Genomic DNA, 20214 nt, shown 5'->3' with positions numbered 1-20214 from the left:
TATTCAGTGTTGTTTTGAAACTTTTCTGAGATGGCAAGTCATCCAGCGAGAACAGGAACTTACAGCATAAATCTTTATTTGTGTAGTCGTACAACCAATCTCTATTGTTGAAATGTGTAACCTGAACAGTTTAAGGCTTAACTCGCCAAGATCAAATCTGGGTCTTGAGAGACTTGGAGATAGAGAAGACAGGGGGGAGAGAAAAACAGCAGGGGAGGGAAATGAGAAAGAGGGAGGAAGGAAAAAAAGAGGATGACCGAGACAGCCATCTGGAGTGAAGTCTCTATCTCAATCATATGAGCATCACCCTCTAGACTGTAACAAAGAGGTGACCAAGGTGTTTTGGGAGGCTCTGGGCAGCCTGCCGCTGCGCGCGGCATGGTATCCATCCCCTTAAGTTCACACCGTGAGTTAGGCGCTCTGGATGATCCTGTGCCAGGCAGGCACACAGGTTCTGTAGAGAGGCCACAGGTTCTCTTGTGTGTGTTGAATCAGTTTTATATGGGGAGAGAAGGGTCCCATCTGCTGGAGACTTATCTCAGTTCCAAGAATTCTGGCTAACCAGGGAGGAGTGTGTGAGCTCAGCGAGGGACCAGAAGACCTCTCAGCTATCCGCAGCAGGAGGTGCAGGCTAGGCATGCTAGGGCGGAGAAACCAAATCTTAACCTGGGCCCCAGGTGCTGGCCGACTCCAACTGAGCTGCCTCTGCTCTCCACAGTGTTGTCTGGAAGCAGCGGCTAGCGAGGCGGTCCACGCGTGGGCATCCTCTTCCTCCCTCCAAGCTACGTACCTGGCTTGATCTGTAGGTTCTGGGGAAACCCTCCTCTCAGGGATCAGTCCAGACTGAGTTGCCTCTGCTCGCCTTCACTGCCGCGCCTGGCCTGTCTCCCTGCGATCCCATCAGAACCAAGGAGGAATTCTTCCATTGCCCTCCCGCTCAGGGCAACTTGTACTCCGGAATTTCTGGTCTGGCGCCTTTTGGGTGAGCTCAGAGAGGAGCCGGTCTCCCTGCCGGTTCGAGATTACCGGAGAAAAGAGGATCCGATTGTCCCGGAGCTGCAAATCGATTTCTCTTTCACCGCCCTCATCCTCCTCTCCTTCCCTCTAGCGTCCGGGTTTGTTTATGTAGCATCTGGCAGCCGGTGGGCAGTAGCTTCTACCTTCCGGCCGCGGCTCGCCCTCCCCTCCCGGCCTCTAGGCTCCCGCACGTGGTAGACACCAGTATCGTCGCCAGCAGGCAGGAGACAGCCAGCGGGAGGCGGACGCCTGGATGCCAGCTCCACGCGCGTTCTCGCCATCCTCACTCATCCTCCGCGCGCCCTCTCCCACTTGCCTGTAAAGCCCGGTCACACTTGACATTCGCCGCCTGCCATCCGTCCCTTGACGTGAAGTGGAGATCGGAAATACTGCCCTGGGGGTGCTGGTGATGCTTCGCTGGGTTCGTTCAGTTGCTGGAAAAGAATGGTAACATGAACAGTGGAGCGTGAGAGCTTCGGCAGAGGAAGGGGACGAGATTGATGGGCAGAGAGCACACTTCTCAGAGGATCTCATTCCCAGGACTGCACTAGGAAGGGACATCTTTGCGCCTGCACTTCCTGGCTGGACTCCTCTGACATCTGTAGCCTCCTTTCAGCCAGGTTCCCAGGTTGCCTAGATGCTGCCTGCAGAGGAGTGTACTGACAGCGCATGAAGATCCAGGAGTTTGTGAACCCCTATCCAAACATAGTTCTGACCTGGTTATGGTGTCCCTGGATCCTGCCTGACAAGCTGGCTCCAGAGGGAGTTGAACTTGAGTTCAGGTGGGTTATCCCAAAGCAAGCAAAGAAAAAAGCTGTTCGGGGAAGATAAGGAAGGTGATGTTCCAATGTCAAAAGCGGACACTTTTCTTCCAGACACTTGACTGGAGCAAGCCACTCCCTCCCATTCAGTTCTCGCTTTTAATCTCCGACTCTACATCCCGGACCTCCCACACTAAGGGCGGGGGATGGTAGGCAAACAGCGACAATCAAACGCCTCCTATTTACTGATATATAGCATGCTCTTGACTTCCTCCTAACTTATTATTCCATGAAACGATCGTATTTACTCCGCTGCTTTATATTAATGGAGGTCAATAGACTTAATGATTTCCTCAGTTGTGTCGTTTATTTCTAAGCCAATAGATAATGCCGTCGTCGTCATAGTTTTCTGGGGGAAAGTAACTGTGCGTTTGTTCTGCAGATGGCCAACTCCCTCTGAACCCTGCAGATTGGTGCTGAGCACACAACAAAAGTTTTTAGTTTTCCCTCAGTTTCCGGTGCTTCCCAGGAAAGAGGAAAGGACTTTGGCATTTAACTCAAGAGGCAGTCTGGGAGACATCTCTAACTTTTCTCCATTGTTACCATTTGCAATGAAGAGGAAACAGAAGAGGTTTCTGCAAATGACTTTGTTATTCACTGTGGCTTTAATTTTCTTGCCCAACATTGGACTCTGGTCTTTGTACAAGGATAAACACCTGGAGAAATCAGCAGAATCCGCGGAGCACCAGGTAAGTACCAGTCCGGGCAAGGGTGGCAGAAGACTGGGTTCTATGTGCATTGCTTGGGGGTACAGAGTAAAGAAAGGCATGAGGAGTTATTCCCAACTCCTCATAGGACTGAATACAGAGACTTTGTGGACTTTGCGCTTTAAGGGGGTCCTGGTTTGCAGCTGATAACACTGTGAATGGAACATAAGATGAGAAAGGATCCAAGGTCAAGAAGAAAAGGTCTACTCTTCCAATTGGTCATTGATTGATTTTTGACTTGAAGGGGGGTGGGGGAGATAGGAAGGAGGCAGAAGTGCGTTTGGTACAAGTTCTATTACAGGGACTGGTTTCTGACTTTGTCTTGTGTGCATGTTTATATTAAGTGCATCTGGCCAACTAAGTTATTCAGTTTTTAATGTGGGTTTCCAAAATCAATTAATTGTTTGCAATATATATATATATATATATATATATATATATATATATATATATATGCTCAGCAAAAGATTCTTATCCTGTGGAAACTTAAACTTTGTCTTTCCTCTCCCCTGTTGCTAAGGTGGTCTGGTAGGTGGTTGCAGGGACAACGATTAAGAATTCATATGCAAGCCCCCACCTCCAACATTTGATAACTTTTTTGCTAAAAGGCTTCCTTCATGTGCTGAACAACCAATGGACTGCGTGTGATATTTGTTTTCCTTCTTCTTAGCATGTAACTATTGGAATGCATATGTTTGCAGTATGAGTTAATCCTGTGTCCAAGTAACTTCCATAGAGACTAAGAATACCAATTATCCTTCACAAAATGCTGATGAAAATCAATATTGTTGGATTTCTGCTAATTGGCAAATACAGCATGTATGTTTTTAAAGAAGAAAAACTTTGAACAAGGGACTGCAGCCTACTTCATGAAAACAATATACTTTTCTAGTCAGGACCAAGGCTTGCCATGGAATATGAATATGCTCAGTTTCATGGGTCCTCGCCTATGTATTCTACGTACTTTTCTCACATAGAAGGGACTAAGTGATCTGCTTCCTGACAGCAGCAATGTGTGTTGATAGCAACTGAATAGTTTTACCTACCTATACTTAACAGAGTTTAAATTTCCATTTATGCAGTGAAGGATAGTTGTGAATTATGTGGAGGACATTTGATTTTTTTTTCCACTATAAGAACTCATTATCAGTGTCTGAACTATAAAAAAGCTAAATGCTTTGTATTTTTAGTGGATTGGAATTTTGAAAGACAATGCTGGTATGCTTTCATTGAGTTGCTGGTCTTGATCACACTTCCTAGTTGAAATTTAGCTTTAGATTGAAGTATTATGGATTTTGTCATTCTAAAAAATTCAGAGGAGATGCCAGTTTTGGATGTGAACTCACTACCAGATATTGGTCACATATTTTTCCAATCCTTTATTCAATGAAGAATAATATTAATAGTAGTAATCAATGTATTACTATCAAAATTTCCATTATATTAGGAAAATAAAATGAAAATATTTTATGTTATTATTTACTAATTAGTAATACCATCTAAAGAATTTTCTGGGATAGTTAACATGAATTGCTAATTAATTAATCTTATTAATGAGATTGTAACAACTTAAAGGTTGGCTATTGATCTTGAGGCTTAATGAGAAAGCTGTTTGTCCATTAGCATAGAAAAGTTACTATACATACAAAGTAACTGTGACTAATTCTAATCTCCAGAGAAGTTTCTCTGATTTTGCTTCTTGTGACATAAAACTAATCCTTAATTTTCAGTAAGAAAATGTCGGAGCTGGAAGGTCTGAGTGGCAGAAAAACAGTTAATTGTTCTTTCTGAAATTTCCTTACAGCATAGAAAAATAATGTTGATACTGGTGATAGAAATAGTCCAAATAAAAATTCAAGAGAAAAGTTTTGAAAAGAAAACTTATGGAAGAAAAAATACTGATAAGGTCTTGATAAATATTCTTATGTAATTTAGCATTTCAAGCCAAATAACAATTTCATGGTTTTCACTTTCTTACAAATAAAAAAAAATTGACATGGAACTTCTATATCATTATGTAATTTTTGGATGAGTAAAAGTTAAATTATTAGTAAATGTGACTGAATAAAATGCAACTTGTACACGCAGGCTGTACATACAGGATTTCAATGTGGCATTTGATGTGTTACTTAAATTCAGCAATTCATTTTCAAAAGACTTTTTTATTTTCAGAAATCATGGGTTACTGTGTTTATTTTAATACTGCAAAATGCTGAGGATGTGAATGATATCCAGCTGCGATCTCCGGCAGTATAAGGACCGCAGTTACTCAGAACACGTCACATGCCGATACGAGACATCTATTTTCACAGCTGTTGTATATGAGACCACCAGTGGTTCTTGTTCAGAACAGTCAAAAACTCTGCACAGGTTAAAATAAATAAATCATTGCAATGAGTGGCAGGATCCTAGTTCAAGCTAAGAAAGTTACAAACCACCAAAGCATGACAATCTTTCCCAAATGTCAAGTTTAATTTTTTATTTTTATTTTTTGCCAGACTTCGCCAGATGTAGTCTTTTGGGCTAGTATCTAATTTAAATTGCAGTTGTTTTGCAATGCAAGATGAACTTAAAGAGGGTAATGCATAAGGCATAGGGGAAAAACTGCTCTAATACTTTTGAATATAATGTTTAACATATTTTAAAATTATACCATATTATTAGAAATTGTTTACATTTATGGTAGTTTATCTTAAATATAGTATTTATAATAATTCTGCATATTCGCAAAGAAGTAACAGAGTACATAAGAAATCCCAAGTTATTATTCTAAATGTTTTTGTAGCTTTCCTCATTTCACCATAAATCCAAAGATGATTGATAAAATAATATTATTAATACAATGTGACCAAGTGGGTATTACAAGTTTGAAATTAAATATTTAATAGGTCTTTAGAAATATTTTAGTATTTAAGATATTGATTTGCATGCTATTGCATTATTATGGTTATATGATTTTTTCTTTAATTATTTACTCATTTGTTCTTATTGAAAGTGTATCTGTTACATTATTTAAGCAGTATGTCTGTATAGTAAAATAAATAATGGTTTATTGATTATAAATATGGTATTTAGATTCTAATGATAGATATGGGATTAATTTTTGGGTGATAAATCTTATTTTTTTTTAAATATGGGAAATGTTACTGTTCTTAAGTTAAAACTGCAGCAATATCTGCTACAACTTTGGATCATAGGTGGAGTCAAAGGGTGATATATAGAATAATGCAATAACTCAGAGTTAACTACTGTCGCTCATAATATTATTTACTCAAGTGAATGTGGAAAGGCTACCTTTTCCATTTCTTAAAACATTCAAGCACATTAGCCAGCTTAAAATAAGTCAAAAACAAGAGTTCCAAAAAGTAATGCAAGATGGTTTATAACATGAAGAGACTTTTGCAATTTTGTAGTTAATAAAAATAAAAGATGGAAAATCCATATATTTTAAGCACTGATTTCTGAGAACTGTTCAGAATGTATAATTTCTAAAAACGGATGCTCGTGCTGAGTTTCTAGCAGATGAGAAAACAGAAAAGAAAACAATACAACAACAACAAAAAAAAATCCCCCAACTAGACTGTCTGCATCATTTGATCATGTGGGCTTCTTTACTTTTATTTAACTAACATCAGAATTGATATTCATATCAAAGGTTTGCCATGTTGGACATAGAGTGATTTGTATAAAGTCCTAAGAGATGCCCATTGTGGATATGGAGCTTCTGTGAAGTCAACTTCTGTTTTCCATGTGACTATGTGATGATGTCACATATGACTATCTATGCCTAACATGAGTTTCACTTCAGCTTCCTTCACAAAGTATCCTCTCTTGAAAGAGATAGTTAAATATCCTCAGCCTGTTCCCGCTTATCCAAGATCAATCATTTCCTCATTTTAGGGCTAGTCTTCCATTTGGCCGGGACTATTATTTTCTTCAACTCTGTGTGTTCATTTTTATTCCTTTAATAAAACACAACAGATAATTGCTACCCAGAATTTGAAAACTGGTTCATGCTTGCGTGTTATGTTAATTACTAAAGCTGAACAAACAAAATGTTTGTTCCTTTCCCATCAAACTTTTTAAATATTAAGAACGCTAAAGATAGGGTATGAAAATTAATAGTTTTCACTATGCCCCAGGATAGTCCATTCTTAATATGGTATAGGTGGAGTGGTGCACTCATTGAATCCAAGCTGTTTTAAGTTAGTGGTAATGTGTAATGTGGATTTTATATTCAAATCTGTAAGCTGCTTTTTTTTTAATTTATGGAAAATTCATTCAGAAACACTATAGGATGGCAGCACAGATACCACTGTAACAAGCATTTTAATTATTTCCTGTGACATAGAGGATCAGTACATGATGAATTCATCAAATTTCCCTTTGGGAGATCATGTAAAGTACTGTGTTTTGCTACCCATCTGATCCGAGAGAGAGAGAGAGAGAGAGAGAGAGAGAGAGAGAGAGAGAGAGAGAGAGGGAGGAGGGAGGGAGGAAGGGAAGGAGGGTGGGAGGGAGGAAGGCTTTTCTCTTCTCATTTCTAAGTTATACACGCTTATGCTGAATTAATTATTCTCTCTCAAATAAATGATTACTGTAATAGGAACTGAATTAAGCTGTAATATAAGGGGAAATTGTGAGAAAGGCAGAGGAATTTAAGATATATGCAGAAGCACACGTTGAGTAGATTGTTAGGAGTAGCCATGACAACATTTAGGAAATTTTCTTCTCTTGTCTCTTCATAAGTATTTTATGCCAATGAAAACCATCAAGGGGACATCTAGACTCATCTCACAGAAGAAGCTAAGAATTAATGTAAGAAGAAGGAATGCCCTCACCTAAAAGTGTTTGGAATGAAGTATGGGTACATTTGCGATGCAATGTTCTTTTTCTTGCTTTGCTCACTGATGGTCAGAGATTGAGAAAAGGATAATGAGGACCCTTGAGGGGACAGGAGAGGCTGAAGCTGTGCTCTTCATATTTGTGTGAGTGATGTTAGTAGTACTCACGTAGAACCAAACATATATGGGACATCAAGAGGATTTCAGTAAGGAGAAAAATAATCCATAATTAACCTGACCTTTGCAGTCCTTACAAAGTCTACTGCCACACCCTAGATCTATGGAGTCCAAGGTGGTCCCTACGTGGAATTGTTATGGTTAAATGGCAGCAGAAAAGGACAAATAAAAAGTATGTAAATGATGGAGAAGTAGAGAAGTTTATTTAATGTTTATAAACGGATAAAACATCTGCAGAGGAAGAATTCCATTCCCTTCACCATTCTCTGTTAATATAGTAATGTCTATTTCTAACACACTCACAGGTGGTAGAAGAGAAAGGATTAAATGTATAAAAGTACAGTAAGGTTTTACTTCCAGTATTACTAGTGAAGAATGAGAGCTAGATTAGCAATATGTCAACTGACACATTTGGCCTCACTATGAAAATTTGCATATGCCAAACTATTTCCTTTTCTACCACATATTGTCTACTGGGGATTCTTGTGTTTTTATTGTTGTTGTTGTTGTTAAAGTAATTAATTTATTCTTTACACTTCATATTTTACCACCCCCATCCTCCCTCCAACTGTTCCACATCCCATACCTCCTCCCCACACCCCTGTCTCCGTGTAGATGTCCCCACCCGCTGCCCCACCTAACCTGTAAGCTCCCTAGGGGTTCCAGTCTCTTGATGGTTAGGTGCATCATCTCTAAATGAACACAGACCCAGGTGTCCTCTACTGTATGTGTGTTAGGGGCCTCATGTCAGCTGGTATATGTTTGCTGCCTGTTTGGTGGTCCAGTGTTTGAGAGATCTCGGGGGTCCGGATTAATTGAGACTGCTGGTCCTCCTACAGAATTGCCCTTCTCCTCAGCTTCTTTCAGCCTTCCCTAACTCAACAACAGGGGTCAGCTGCTTCTGTCCATTGGTTGGATACAAATATCTGCATCTGACTCTTCCAGCTGCTTGTGGTTCTTCCTCAGTGCAGTCATGCTCGGTCCCTTTTTGTGAGCGCTCCATAGCCTCGGTGATAGTGTCAGGCCTTGGGACCTCCCCTTGAGCTGGGTCCCACTTTGGGCCTGCTGCTGGACCTTCTTTTCCTCAGGTTCCTCTCCATTTCCATCCCTGTAATTCTTCCAGACGGGAAAAATTATGGGTCAGAGTTTTGTCTGTGGGATGGGCCCCCTCCCTCATTTGATGTCCTGTCTTCCTGTTGGAGGTGGGCTCTCTAAGTTCCCTCTCCTTATTGTCGGGCATTTCATCTAAAGTCCCTTCTTTTGACTCCTGAGAGTCTCTCACCTCCCAGGTCTCTAGTTCATCCTGGAGGGTCCCCCCAACCTCCTATCTCCCAAGGTTGCCCGTTTCCCTTCTTTCTGCTGGCCCTTAGGGCTTCAGTCTTTTTCTCTCACCCATTATCAGACCAGGTTCCCCACTCCCCCTCACTCCCCCACCCCTTCCACTTTCTCCTTCCCAGGTCTCTCCCTCCCTCCCCACTTGTGATTAGTTTCTTCTCCCTCCCAAGTGGGACTGAGGTGTCCTCACTTGGGCACTTCAGTTTGTTGACCTTGAGTTCTGTGGCTAATATCCATTTATTTTTCCATGGCTTTCAACCAGTAATGAGCTGTTCACCAAATCAGAAACACCATTCAAATATTATTAATATAATTCTAGAACTTTATAAGAATAAACAGCAAAAGCATCTGTCTCTGGAAATGCGTGCATCTAGTAAAAAGAAAACACAAAATGATTAAGATGATAAAGACTGTACAGATTATACATAGAAAAATTAAAGTTTCAATATAATTAATATAGTTGTGGTTTCCATAGAATGAGGTGGTAGCTCCAAACTCTTGTAAGCTGTGTTGATATCACAATGAGGGCCAGGAATACTGATTTTTAAATCAATTCAAGTATACAAGGACTCATAGAATAGTATTTCAGTTTTTGAATCTAGAAAGTCAGAAGCAATTATTGTAATAATTTTGTATATTTTTATCACATTAAAATGACCAAATTGACAAGGCTGTCATTTAAGTTTAAATGAGGTGGGTGTTACTTCCATTTATTTTTGACACTTCACCAGTAGGAAGGTATAAATGAACTTACAAGGGGAAGAGATTACCATTTTCCCTACAATTTTTGTTCTCTTTTAGCAGGGCATACTCTTTGAGTAAAATTAGGTTAGTTCAAATTCTGGTTCCTTAATTTAATACTTTGTGACACTCCATGGATCTTCCACAGACCAACTTTCTTATGAGAACAATGGGTATGATGACACCTTTCTTATAGTGATAATGTGAGGATTAAAATCTTAACATATTAAAGAGGATGAAGACAGGCACTAAGGTATCTATATTATTGTTATTCACATTGTGGCTATTTAGAAGCAACTATTGTCTTTAGCAAGGTCATTAGTGTTTGTATAGAGAAGGTTTACAAATGCTTTCCTCTAGTCAAGATGAGCTAGAAGAGCAATGCCACTCACTGGTTAAAATCAATTATCGAGCATCACTGAATAAACAAAGTGGGTCTAGAAAATACTAATTTTTCACCATTTTGACTGACAAGAACAGGTAGTTGATATTATATTGTTCATCACAAAAACTTACTAAAATTCTTTTTGACATATTGATTTGAAATAATTTAAAAATGAAAGTTTTTTTTTTTTTAAGAAATCACTCTGATTTCCCTTAAAAACAAAATCACATTGAGGTATCTCTTCCACTTTAATTACTAGTAAGACGGAAGAACTGTTTCCAATTCTTCTTAATTTTTGGTCATGAAAGGAATAAATGACTTAATTAAAAAAACAAACAACAAAACAAAAATAAAAACAAACATAAAACAGGTGGAAACCATCAATATAGTATAGCTATTTTATAAAATTATTCCCGTAGAGGTAGAGGATGGATAAAACTTTCTTCATGCTAGTCAGCCTTAGCTTTTCAAACAGTTAATTGTAGATACATGTGGTATTTACTGAACAATTATTGTGCTAAGAATTTTCTTACATTTAGAAAGCAAGAGAATGACAGTGTCTGGGCAGAGTAGCCAGATAAGCAGAAGCTTCACTGAGCTAAACAAATTCCAAGGTGCAAGAGTCAGTGTGAGTTAGGATCAGATACATCCAAGTTCTAAGGACTGACTCTTTCCTTAAAAAAATATATCACTTGGCACAAGTGACTTTCTTGGATATCAATTTGATTATTTGGAGACACACAGATTACTTCATTCATTTAGGTATAGTTGAAGAAATTACATGAATTCCTATGTAAACATTATTTAGATACCTGGAAAATATTAAGCAAACCTTAATAAATCATATTCTATAGCTGAGTTCATAGAGTCCATATTCTATAGCTCTGAGTTTGTAGAGCATCAGGACAAATCGGCAACCAACAAATTGGGAAAAGATCTTCACCAACCCTACATCTGACAGAGGGCTAATATCCAATATATACAAAGAACTCAAAAAGTTAGACCCCAAAAAAACCAAATAACCCTATTAAAAAAATGAGGTACATAGCTAAACAAAGAATTTTCACCTGAAGAACTTTCGGATGGCTGAGAAGCACCTTAAGAAATGTTCAACATCATTAGTCATTAGGGAAATGCATGTCAATACAACCCTGAGATTTCACCTCACACCAGTCAGAATGGCCAAGATCCAAAACTCAGGAGAAAACAGGTGCTGGCAAGGATGTGGAGAAAGAGGAACACTCCTCCACTGCTGGTCCGGTTGCGAATTGCTACAACCACGCTGGAAATCAGTCTGGCGGTTCCTCAGAAAACTGATCCTGCTATACCACTCCTGGGCATATACCCAGAGGATTCTCCAGCACGTAATAAGGATACATGCTCCACTGTGTTCATAGCAGCCCTATTTCTAATAGCCAGAAGCTGGAAATAACCCAGGTTTCCCTCAATGGAGGAATGGATACAAAAAATGTGGCATATATACACAATGGAGTACTATTCAGCCATTAGAAACAATGAAATTATGAAATTCTTAGACAAATGGATGGAGCTGGAGAACATCATTCTAAGTGAGGTAACCCAGTCTCAAAAGATCAATCATAGTATGCACTCACTGATAAGCGGATATTAGCCTAGAAACTTGGATTACCAAAGTCATAATCCATATAGCAAATGATGTCCAAGAAGAATGGAGGAGTGGCCCCTGGTTATGGAAAGACTCAGTGCAGCAGTATAGGGCAATACCAGAACAGGGAAGTGGGAAGGGGTGGATGGGAGAATAGAGGGAGGGAAGAGGGCTTATTGGACTTTTGGGGATTGTGGAGCCAGGAAGGGGGAAATCATTTGAAATGTAAATAAAAATATATTGAATAATAAAAAATAAATAAATAAATAAATAAGAAATTCATGTATTGTATAAATATATTGAGGGTACAATACAGTATAATTTTTATTTGTCTGATTACTGTTGATAAAATTCTTAATGTACACTTTGCCCATGATACTGGGATAGACACATAGGGAAATACACAGTGTTGAACAAATTAGTTCTAGTTTGCTATTATTTGAGAAAGGTTATATCCACATCTATAGTATGGAGCTTCAGGGAAGTGTTTTAGAATTAATGCAGGTAGAAAACAGAATTTAGAAGAAGTAGAAAAATACTGGTGCTTTGTAATATTTATCTCTAGTCCAATTCTGGCTACACAAACATCTTATCAATAAGTCTAAAAAGTTTGTAAAAAGAAGTGAGACACGGACCATATATACAGAGTGAAAGTAAAAACAAAAAGTGTAATTAAGTTTAGTAAGTAGGAACTGGAGAGGTGAGAGAAGTCATTGATAAACTGAGATGATAGTAATAGCATTGCCTCCCAAGAATCTCATGATAGCATATCAATAATCTATATAATAGCATGCTTGCAAGAGTAACATAAAATGGGCTTTAATAATAAAATTTAAGATAATATTTATTGGTCTTCAAAAAGTAACTTACAGTTGTTTTTGAATCATCAAAGCACATGACATATGCAGTTTTAAAGTTCTATAATACAAAGGTATTTACAAAAGTATTTATTAGCTATATAGTGATTATTCCACCAAAATCAAATGTTGGTAGTAAATACTTTTCACATATAATTCCACTTGATTTGAAATTCTGAAACCAGTGCACATAAGAACATATATGTAATAATCGTACAGTATGCATAATAGCTAAGCATATGGAAATTAAAGGCAAATGTTTTAGTTTCAGTTTTATTTCTTAACTAATTCTTTGGTCTTCAGTAAGTCTGTTATCTTTTTATACATCCTATTTGGAAATTGGTCATGTGACTATGCATGCTTGGTTAAGCAGACATAAATGTTAATCTGAGGTAATATATGCAGATGTTTATCAAAGTGGGTTGCACATAGCAAACAATTTAGCATCTCTACTTTTATACCAAAATTCAAAAAGCAAAGTAATAGGTTTCTACAACTTTCATTTTCATGAATCACTATAAAATTGATACCTTCTTTGCAGGTTTGATGTTGTGTATGGTTGTTTGTAAAATGCATTTTGAAGTTATGTTAATTGTTGCTTCGCTCATTTTATTTTTAGGTAGTCAATATAGAAACAATATGTTACTTACTTTGAAGGATTCACCCAACTAGTCAGCGAATTTGATTCCAACAAAGACTTAAGTTCTTCCCAGAATATAGTTTCAGCAACAAATGCTAATTTGATGAACTCTGTTTTCACACACGTTTTAGTTTTTTCTCATCTTTGCACATAGTATTAATTCCTGAGTATGCATTCTGCCCTGTGGAAGTAAACAATCTTTTCACAATTATGTCATACCATCAATGTAAATGACCACTGAAGAATAGTGTCAGCAAATGACTTTCAGGTCAAGTGTTTTATTAATTTGGGAAGGGGAATGGGATCAACTTTCTGTTTTATTTTATGTCCCTACCTCAGTTTCCCCTCCCTTTTCTCCTCCCAGTGGCTCCTTCTACCTCCCGCCACCCATCCCCTCCTCTGAAGTTTCTCTTCAGAAAGGGTAAGCTTCACATGAATATCAACTAGTCATGGCACATTAAGTTGCAGTAAGACTAGGTAACTCCTTTTCTGTTAAAGCTACACAAGGAAATCCAGTAGGAGAAGGGGTTTCAAAAACAGACAGCCAAGCTAGAGAGAGCTCCTGCTCCCACCTTTAGGAGTCTCTCAAGAAGGCCAAGTTATATCACTGAAATGAATGTACTGAGAGGAGACCTAGGCCCTTGAAGGCTCCCTGGTTGGCCTTTTAGTCTCCTTGAACCTCTCTGGGTCCAGGATAGTTGATTTTTGTATGTTTCCTTGCAGTGTCCTTTACCTCCTATAATCCTTCTCTCCCTCCACTGCATGATTCCTCAAGCTCTGCCTAATGTTTGGCTTTGTGTCTCTGCATCTATTTCTATCAGTTGCTGGGTGAAGCCTCTCTGCTAATAACTGGGCTGCCAATTAAGAGTGTATTAGAATACCATCAGAATAGCATTAGGCAGCATGCCGTTGTTTGTCTGGTTCTTTCATGGGTCTGGGCATTCCACTTGCTGGTTCATGTCCCTTTGGGAGAGGTCAGAGTTGAACCATGTCTCATGGCAAGAGTCTCGAGCTAGATAAGTCATTGCTTGGGCCATTCTCATAATTTTGTGCCTCCTTTATGGAAGTCCATCTTGTAGGCAGGATAAATTGTAGGTCAAAAGTTTTGTGACTGTGATGGTGACCGAATCCCTCCTTTGAAAGTCTTGCCTGGATACAGGAGATGTCCATTTTTGACTCTGTATTCACTTTTGCAAGGAATCTTAGCTAGGGTCACCCTCATCAATTACTGTAAATTTGCATTTGCTCTATGCTTTTAGCTTGTCAAAGAGATGTCTCCCAAAAAGTTCTGTCCTCCCGACACCTCATAGCTCCAGTTCCCATTCCTATCCCCCCACCCTGCTGCCCCTTTTCCCTATCCTCTCATGAAGTCTGCTGTGTTTGCTTATGTCACTGAGATTTATGCATACATCCTCTCTTGAGCCCTCCTTGTTACTTTGCTTCTTAGGGTCTATGGATTGCAGGGTGGTTATCTTGTATTTTAGGGCTAATTTCCACTTATAAAAGAGTATATTTTCTGAAAGGAGTCTTTCTGAGTCTGGGTCAACTGACTCAGCATAATCTTTTTGAGTTCCATCCATTTGCTGGCAAATTTCACCATGTCATTATTTTTAGTAACTGAGTAATACTCTAATACATACATACATACATATACACATATATACATACACACATATATATATACACATACATACATACACATACACGCACACACACACACACACACACACACAAACACACACACACACACAGAACTCTACTTTAATAACATTCACCAGCCTCACCAAAAATCCCCTGGTAGCTAATTCTTAGAGCTTGTGTCATTATTCACCCTATTTTATGGACTGTTATTAAACAGTACCTCTTATTGCTAATAATCTTCATCTGAGGGAAAGAGATGGTACCGTGGGAACTACTAGGGAGATGATCTAGGGAAAAGCAGTTTTTAAAAAAGTGTGGTATGAGAAAAGAACACACCAGAGTAATCCTATACTGTTACTTTAGGCTTCACTGTACAAAGACTTTCTAATTCTGTCTAGACTGTCCTCCTCAATTGCCACCCATATATAACAATATATATAATATAATATAATATAATATAATATAATATAATATAATATAATATAATATAATATAATTAATATAATATAATATAATGGAATGTAGTAATATATATAAATTGTATAATAAATAATATTTTGATAAACATTTATAGTGTCTTTTACATAGTACTGTTATCAGAGGTTTTGAACAAAAGTCTGATACCAAGAATCCCAACAAAATCATGTTGGTCACTTGTCTCAAGCTGTTGATTAAGAAAAGAGGAATGATGAAAAACAAAGAGAGGGTGTTTAGTCAATGTACACTGGAAAGAGGAGAAATTACCCCAACTTTCTCATGTTCGTTTAGGGGATAAATAATTGGATACAGGAGTGGAACGAATATGTACAACTGAGTTATGCACTTCTTGATTCTTGCTCAGTTCTGTTTCTACAAATTGGACCTCCTGAATTTAGTAGCGCTCCAATCACTTGAGCAGAATGGCATGATTGTCATCTGGTCTTGGTCTGTGCCATGAAGCTCTGTTGTTTCTGGAATCCAAAACAACTGCAAGTTGAGGACAACAATTGAAGTAGTTTAGAGGTTGTGGACATGCTATTGTATACTACTGGCAAGGAAATGTCTATTACAGTTATTTTTTAATGTAATCTTTAAGTAGAAAAAGAAAGTTAGGATTTTTCTCCAGTTTCTAGAGAGACCTCCCTTGAGTGATTGGCATACCTGTATGTAAACTTAGCATGTGACCACAGATAAAGTGATAGACAGATGAGGACAGAGATGCCAGGCTTTCCTCCTGCTTTTGATTACCTGTGATCTCAAGTGAGGAGTCAACAGTTTCAAAGACATGCAAAGGCTAAATACGTTTTACTTGACAAAAACAAAACAAAACATAGGTGTGTGAGTGTGTGTGTGTATGTTTGTCTGTGTCTGTGTCTGTCTGTGTGTTCATGTCTGTTTCTGTGTATGTGTATTTTATGTGTGTCTGTGTGCTCATCTTGGTGTGTGTGTGTGTGTGTGTTTGGATGTTGACCTGAGCAATTACCACTTCATGCACTAATCTTTCCCTAGGAATCTCTCATTACTCCTCATGACTTCAGTCTTTACATGTAAGTTGTCTCATAAATTATTACTTCTTATTGATATTTCTCTCCTAAGAGCTTATCTACAAAGGAACCCAAATTATAAATCAAGATAACTTAAACTTTAGCTCCCTGAATAAAATGTATCACCCACTTCTGATCTCTAAGTTCATCCCACATCTCTTATCTGAATGAAGGGCACTGGCATTGATCAAAGGTCAAGGTCTAATCAGCATAACTGGGCCACTAAGTATCATTGTTTTAAGTTCATTCAATTACTAAGTAGTTTTTCCTTTTGGGACTCTTTTCCTTCCCTTCACAGCTCTTTAGCATCCATGTCACCATCCAGGTAGGACAAGTATAAGTAAGCACTTGACTTGAATTTTGAAAGGGATGCTTCACCTTAGTACTCTACCCTTCCAAAGCCTACATGTCCATCCTTAAGGACTTATTTATGAGTAACACTGAAAAATAGTTGGTTACCACCTACCATCAAGCTTTTTTACTACTAGAATAAAGTTCAATTCTCCAGTATAGCGTAATCAAACAATACTGGATGAGAATTCAGGCATGGCTGCTTATCACTTCTCTGGCTTCAACCACCTTGCATTTCATGGAATTTCCTAAGAAATCTTAATCTTTTTTTCTAAGTCTTTGCATGTATTTTATCTTCAGTCTTGCTTGAACAACTTGCCTTTCCTCAACTTTTTTGAATAACTTTTAATTTCAGATGCTTCCTAAAGTTTGTGCCAGCTCTTAATTTTTGCTCTATAGTTGTAAAATCATGAAATCTTTATATTCAGTATGTATTTATATATTTAGCAATCCTTAATATGTAAATTTTTAGAACTGGCAGATGGCTTGAATTGTGGTTCCTTAGAAGATCTATGTATGCCCTCTGCAGTCTTCATGTTAGTTTATTTGGTAAATGACATCTACAGATATGATTAACTACATGAAGTACAGAGATAGACAGAAGGAGATGCAATATGAGGAAAGAGGCAGGAAGGAAGTTATCTATCTCTATACTGAATGCACATAGAGAAGAAGACAATCTGAGAGTTGAGTGAGAGATTGGACTAATATCATTGCAAGTCAAGGGACACAGTGGATGGCAACAGTCACCAAATCAAGAAGTCACATTAAGGATGTTTCCATACCTGCAGACAATATATAGCCCTCAATATTCAATCCAAATGAAATCTTTTGGATTTCAGATTTTTGGCCTCAAACATATTATTTTCTTGTTGAGACTGCATAGTATTTACTCTTTGTCACATAGTTTTCAGAACCTAATATGTTAGAAATTATCTCCATTTCTACATTTTGTTTTGTCCTGCCATTATCTATCACAGACTAAGTACTAGAAAACTACTTTCTGAAAGACTGAAGCAATTGTTTTTCATATATTGGGAATGATTAAGTTGAATTATGTGTATGAACAAAGTATAACCTAATGTAAAATTTAAATATATGTGGGTACTGCTAAATAAATAAGACTGTAAGGAAGCATTCTACTGTCATTAACTTGTCATGGATCAATGTTCCATGAGTTTCTTTTTCTGTCAACATTATCCATTTTAATTAATCTGTTATGCCATAATATGATTGCTATTAAAATTGAAAATCACAAGGAGATCACATCCACCATATACACTTCTGGGTATGCTTAGACAACGTGAGTGATTCAAATTAATTTATTCAAACACTGGAGTCACATTTAAATAATCTACTCATGTTGTCACAATGCAATCATTGAATGGACTCTTTCTGTAATTATGGCAACATCAATAGTATCCATAAGAACTTGTAGGTACAACTTGGCATTTAAAAACAAACAATAGAAATTCAGGAAAGGTTTATTTATTATTAAATTTTACTAATTATAATAGGAGCATGTAGTTGATTTCACTAATACAGCCTACACAGGAACACGAAATAGCATGCACCATTAAAAAAAAAGATGTTATTTTGTAAGTTAGATTGATACATGTCAAGGGATTTATTTTAATTTGAGTACTGTCAAACATTAAGTCTTTTATTAGTTTGATACTCCAGTGTGGTTCCTCCTAGGAACAGCTCCTTTCTTTTTGAAAGTCTCCCTTGACTTCTCTGGGTTCCCTGTAATTAATGATGGTATAGTACAAACGGGGAAGCAGGGGGAATGAAAGAAATTCAAGGGCAAAACTTATGAAAGAGATTAGAAAGAAATTACAGGCACTAGAAAAGATATGTCAAGCTTTATTTGGTAGCGATATATTAAACATAGTGTCTGGAGGGGATGTGTCTTACTGCACCAGTAATTAAATAGCACTGTGTTTGATGCATGGACTCCACACCATACTTCAGAGAGCACATTAATTATGTCTCTTCTCTTTGAGTAGTATTCTGGTCAGCTTTGACTGTCTGAGCATTTTATTTTGACATTTCTAACTCTCAACTACCTAACTTTGAACTCCTTTCATTTTCACTGTTTCAGGGTTCAACTCAATAGTGTATTCAAATAATCTGTATTATTAATGTTTATAATCTGTATTCTATTTTTAAAGCTCTGTGAAAATGAAAAAGTTTCTTCTTCATTTGGGAGCTTTCCTTCATATTGGGACAATTGTACCACTAGTCACATATCATGTGATAATTCTTATAGTTAGGAAAATATGATTTATGACACGACTCCATATCATAGGATTTGTGAAAATATAGCATACATGAAATGACTGAGTTGTGTCAATCAGTAGGTGAAAGTATGCCCAAACATTTTAAGCCAGCTCTCTCACCTGAATACTTAAAACGTATTGTCTAAATTGTTATACTTTGTTTTTTATGAATGTTGTTGCTCTGTATATTTTAATTTCATATTTCTACATTTTCAGACATTCTGCCACAGCAGTTACTTAATAACAATATATTAAAACAGAATGATTGCTTACTGAATCTGAATGGTTGATTAAGGTGCTTTATGCATATAGACAAGTGCTAATTTATTTTCTAATGGAAACTACACTAATTTAGAAATGTCGTTTTAGCACCTATTAATGGTACATATAATGGGTTGTGGTGTGGTATTTCCATTAGTGTATTTTGCATGCTCAGGAAACCCATAAGGTGGTTTTTCATTATCCTGACCCACACCCTTCTTGGTCTCTAATAATCAGAATTTTTTCGGGTTTGCTTCTTTTAGCTTCCACATATGAGAGAAAATGTGGTACTGGTCTTTCAGAGCCCAGCTTGTTTACTTAACATAATGTCTTCCAATTACATCCATTTCACTGTAAATAACAGCTTTTCCATCTTCTTTATAGCTGAAAAATATTCCATTTTCATTTCTTGATAAAAATCTCAGCAAATTCGCATTGAATTTATAAAATCTGTATCTTCTGTTGAAAAAGTCAATAATATATTCTAAATATTTTTCTTTTGGTAGAATTAATCTTGTTATATATATTTGACATTAAAATGTAAAATATTGGTCTATAATTTTCCAGCTTATTATTTTCTGTAGCCAAAACCTTAAATTGATTAAGTCATTTTCATTTACTTATGCTCACTTATCTTATATATATCCATATATGTGTGCATATAAATATGCATATATATTTATATATATATGGATTGTGTTCCATATATATGTGCATATATATATACATATATATATGTTTTTTTTAATTTTTTTATTCGATATAATTTATTTACATTTCAAATGATTTCCCCGTTCCTAGCCCCCCACTCCCCAAAAGTCCCGTAAGCCCCCTTCTCTTCCCCTGTCCTTCCACCCACCCCTTCCCACTTCCCCATTCTGGTTTTGCCGAATACTGCTTCACTAAGTCTTTCCAGAACCAGGGGCCACTCCTCCTTTCTTCTTGTACCTCATTTGATGTGTGGATTATGTTTTGGGTATTCCAGTTTTCTAGGTTAATATCCACTTG

At 37.4% G+C, this 20214-nt stretch overlaps 2 protein-coding genes across 2 annotated transcripts in view; one reads left to right on the top strand and one right to left on the bottom strand.

Moving 5' to 3' along the window:
• Positions 1–411: 411 nt before the first annotated feature.
• Positions 412–1359, bottom strand: LOC127668475 (uncharacterized). The gene is given in 3 exon segments (XM_052162126.1): positions 412–882; positions 885–1004; positions 1330–1359. Coding segments are annotated over 3 exon segments (621 nt in total).
• A 1030-nt stretch (positions 1360–2389) lies between these two features.
• Galntl6 (polypeptide N-acetylgalactosaminyltransferase like 6) overlaps positions 2390–20214 on the top strand; it is a 1167009-nt gene continuing 1149184 nt past the window's right edge. Inside the window, exon 1 of the mRNA XM_052162508.1 lies at positions 2390–2527. Within this exon, the coding sequence (XP_052018468.1) occupies positions 2390–2527 (138 nt within the window). The remainder of the gene's footprint in view (positions 2528–20214) is intronic.

This window comes from Apodemus sylvaticus, chromosome 18 (genome assembly GCF_947179515.1).
Source record: "Apodemus sylvaticus chromosome 18, mApoSyl1.1, whole genome shotgun sequence".
Lineage (NCBI taxonomy): Eukaryota > Metazoa > Chordata > Mammalia > Rodentia > Muridae > Apodemus > Apodemus sylvaticus.
Note: the sequence above shows the minus strand (reverse complement) of the source record. Positions and strands in the feature narration are given on the sequence as shown.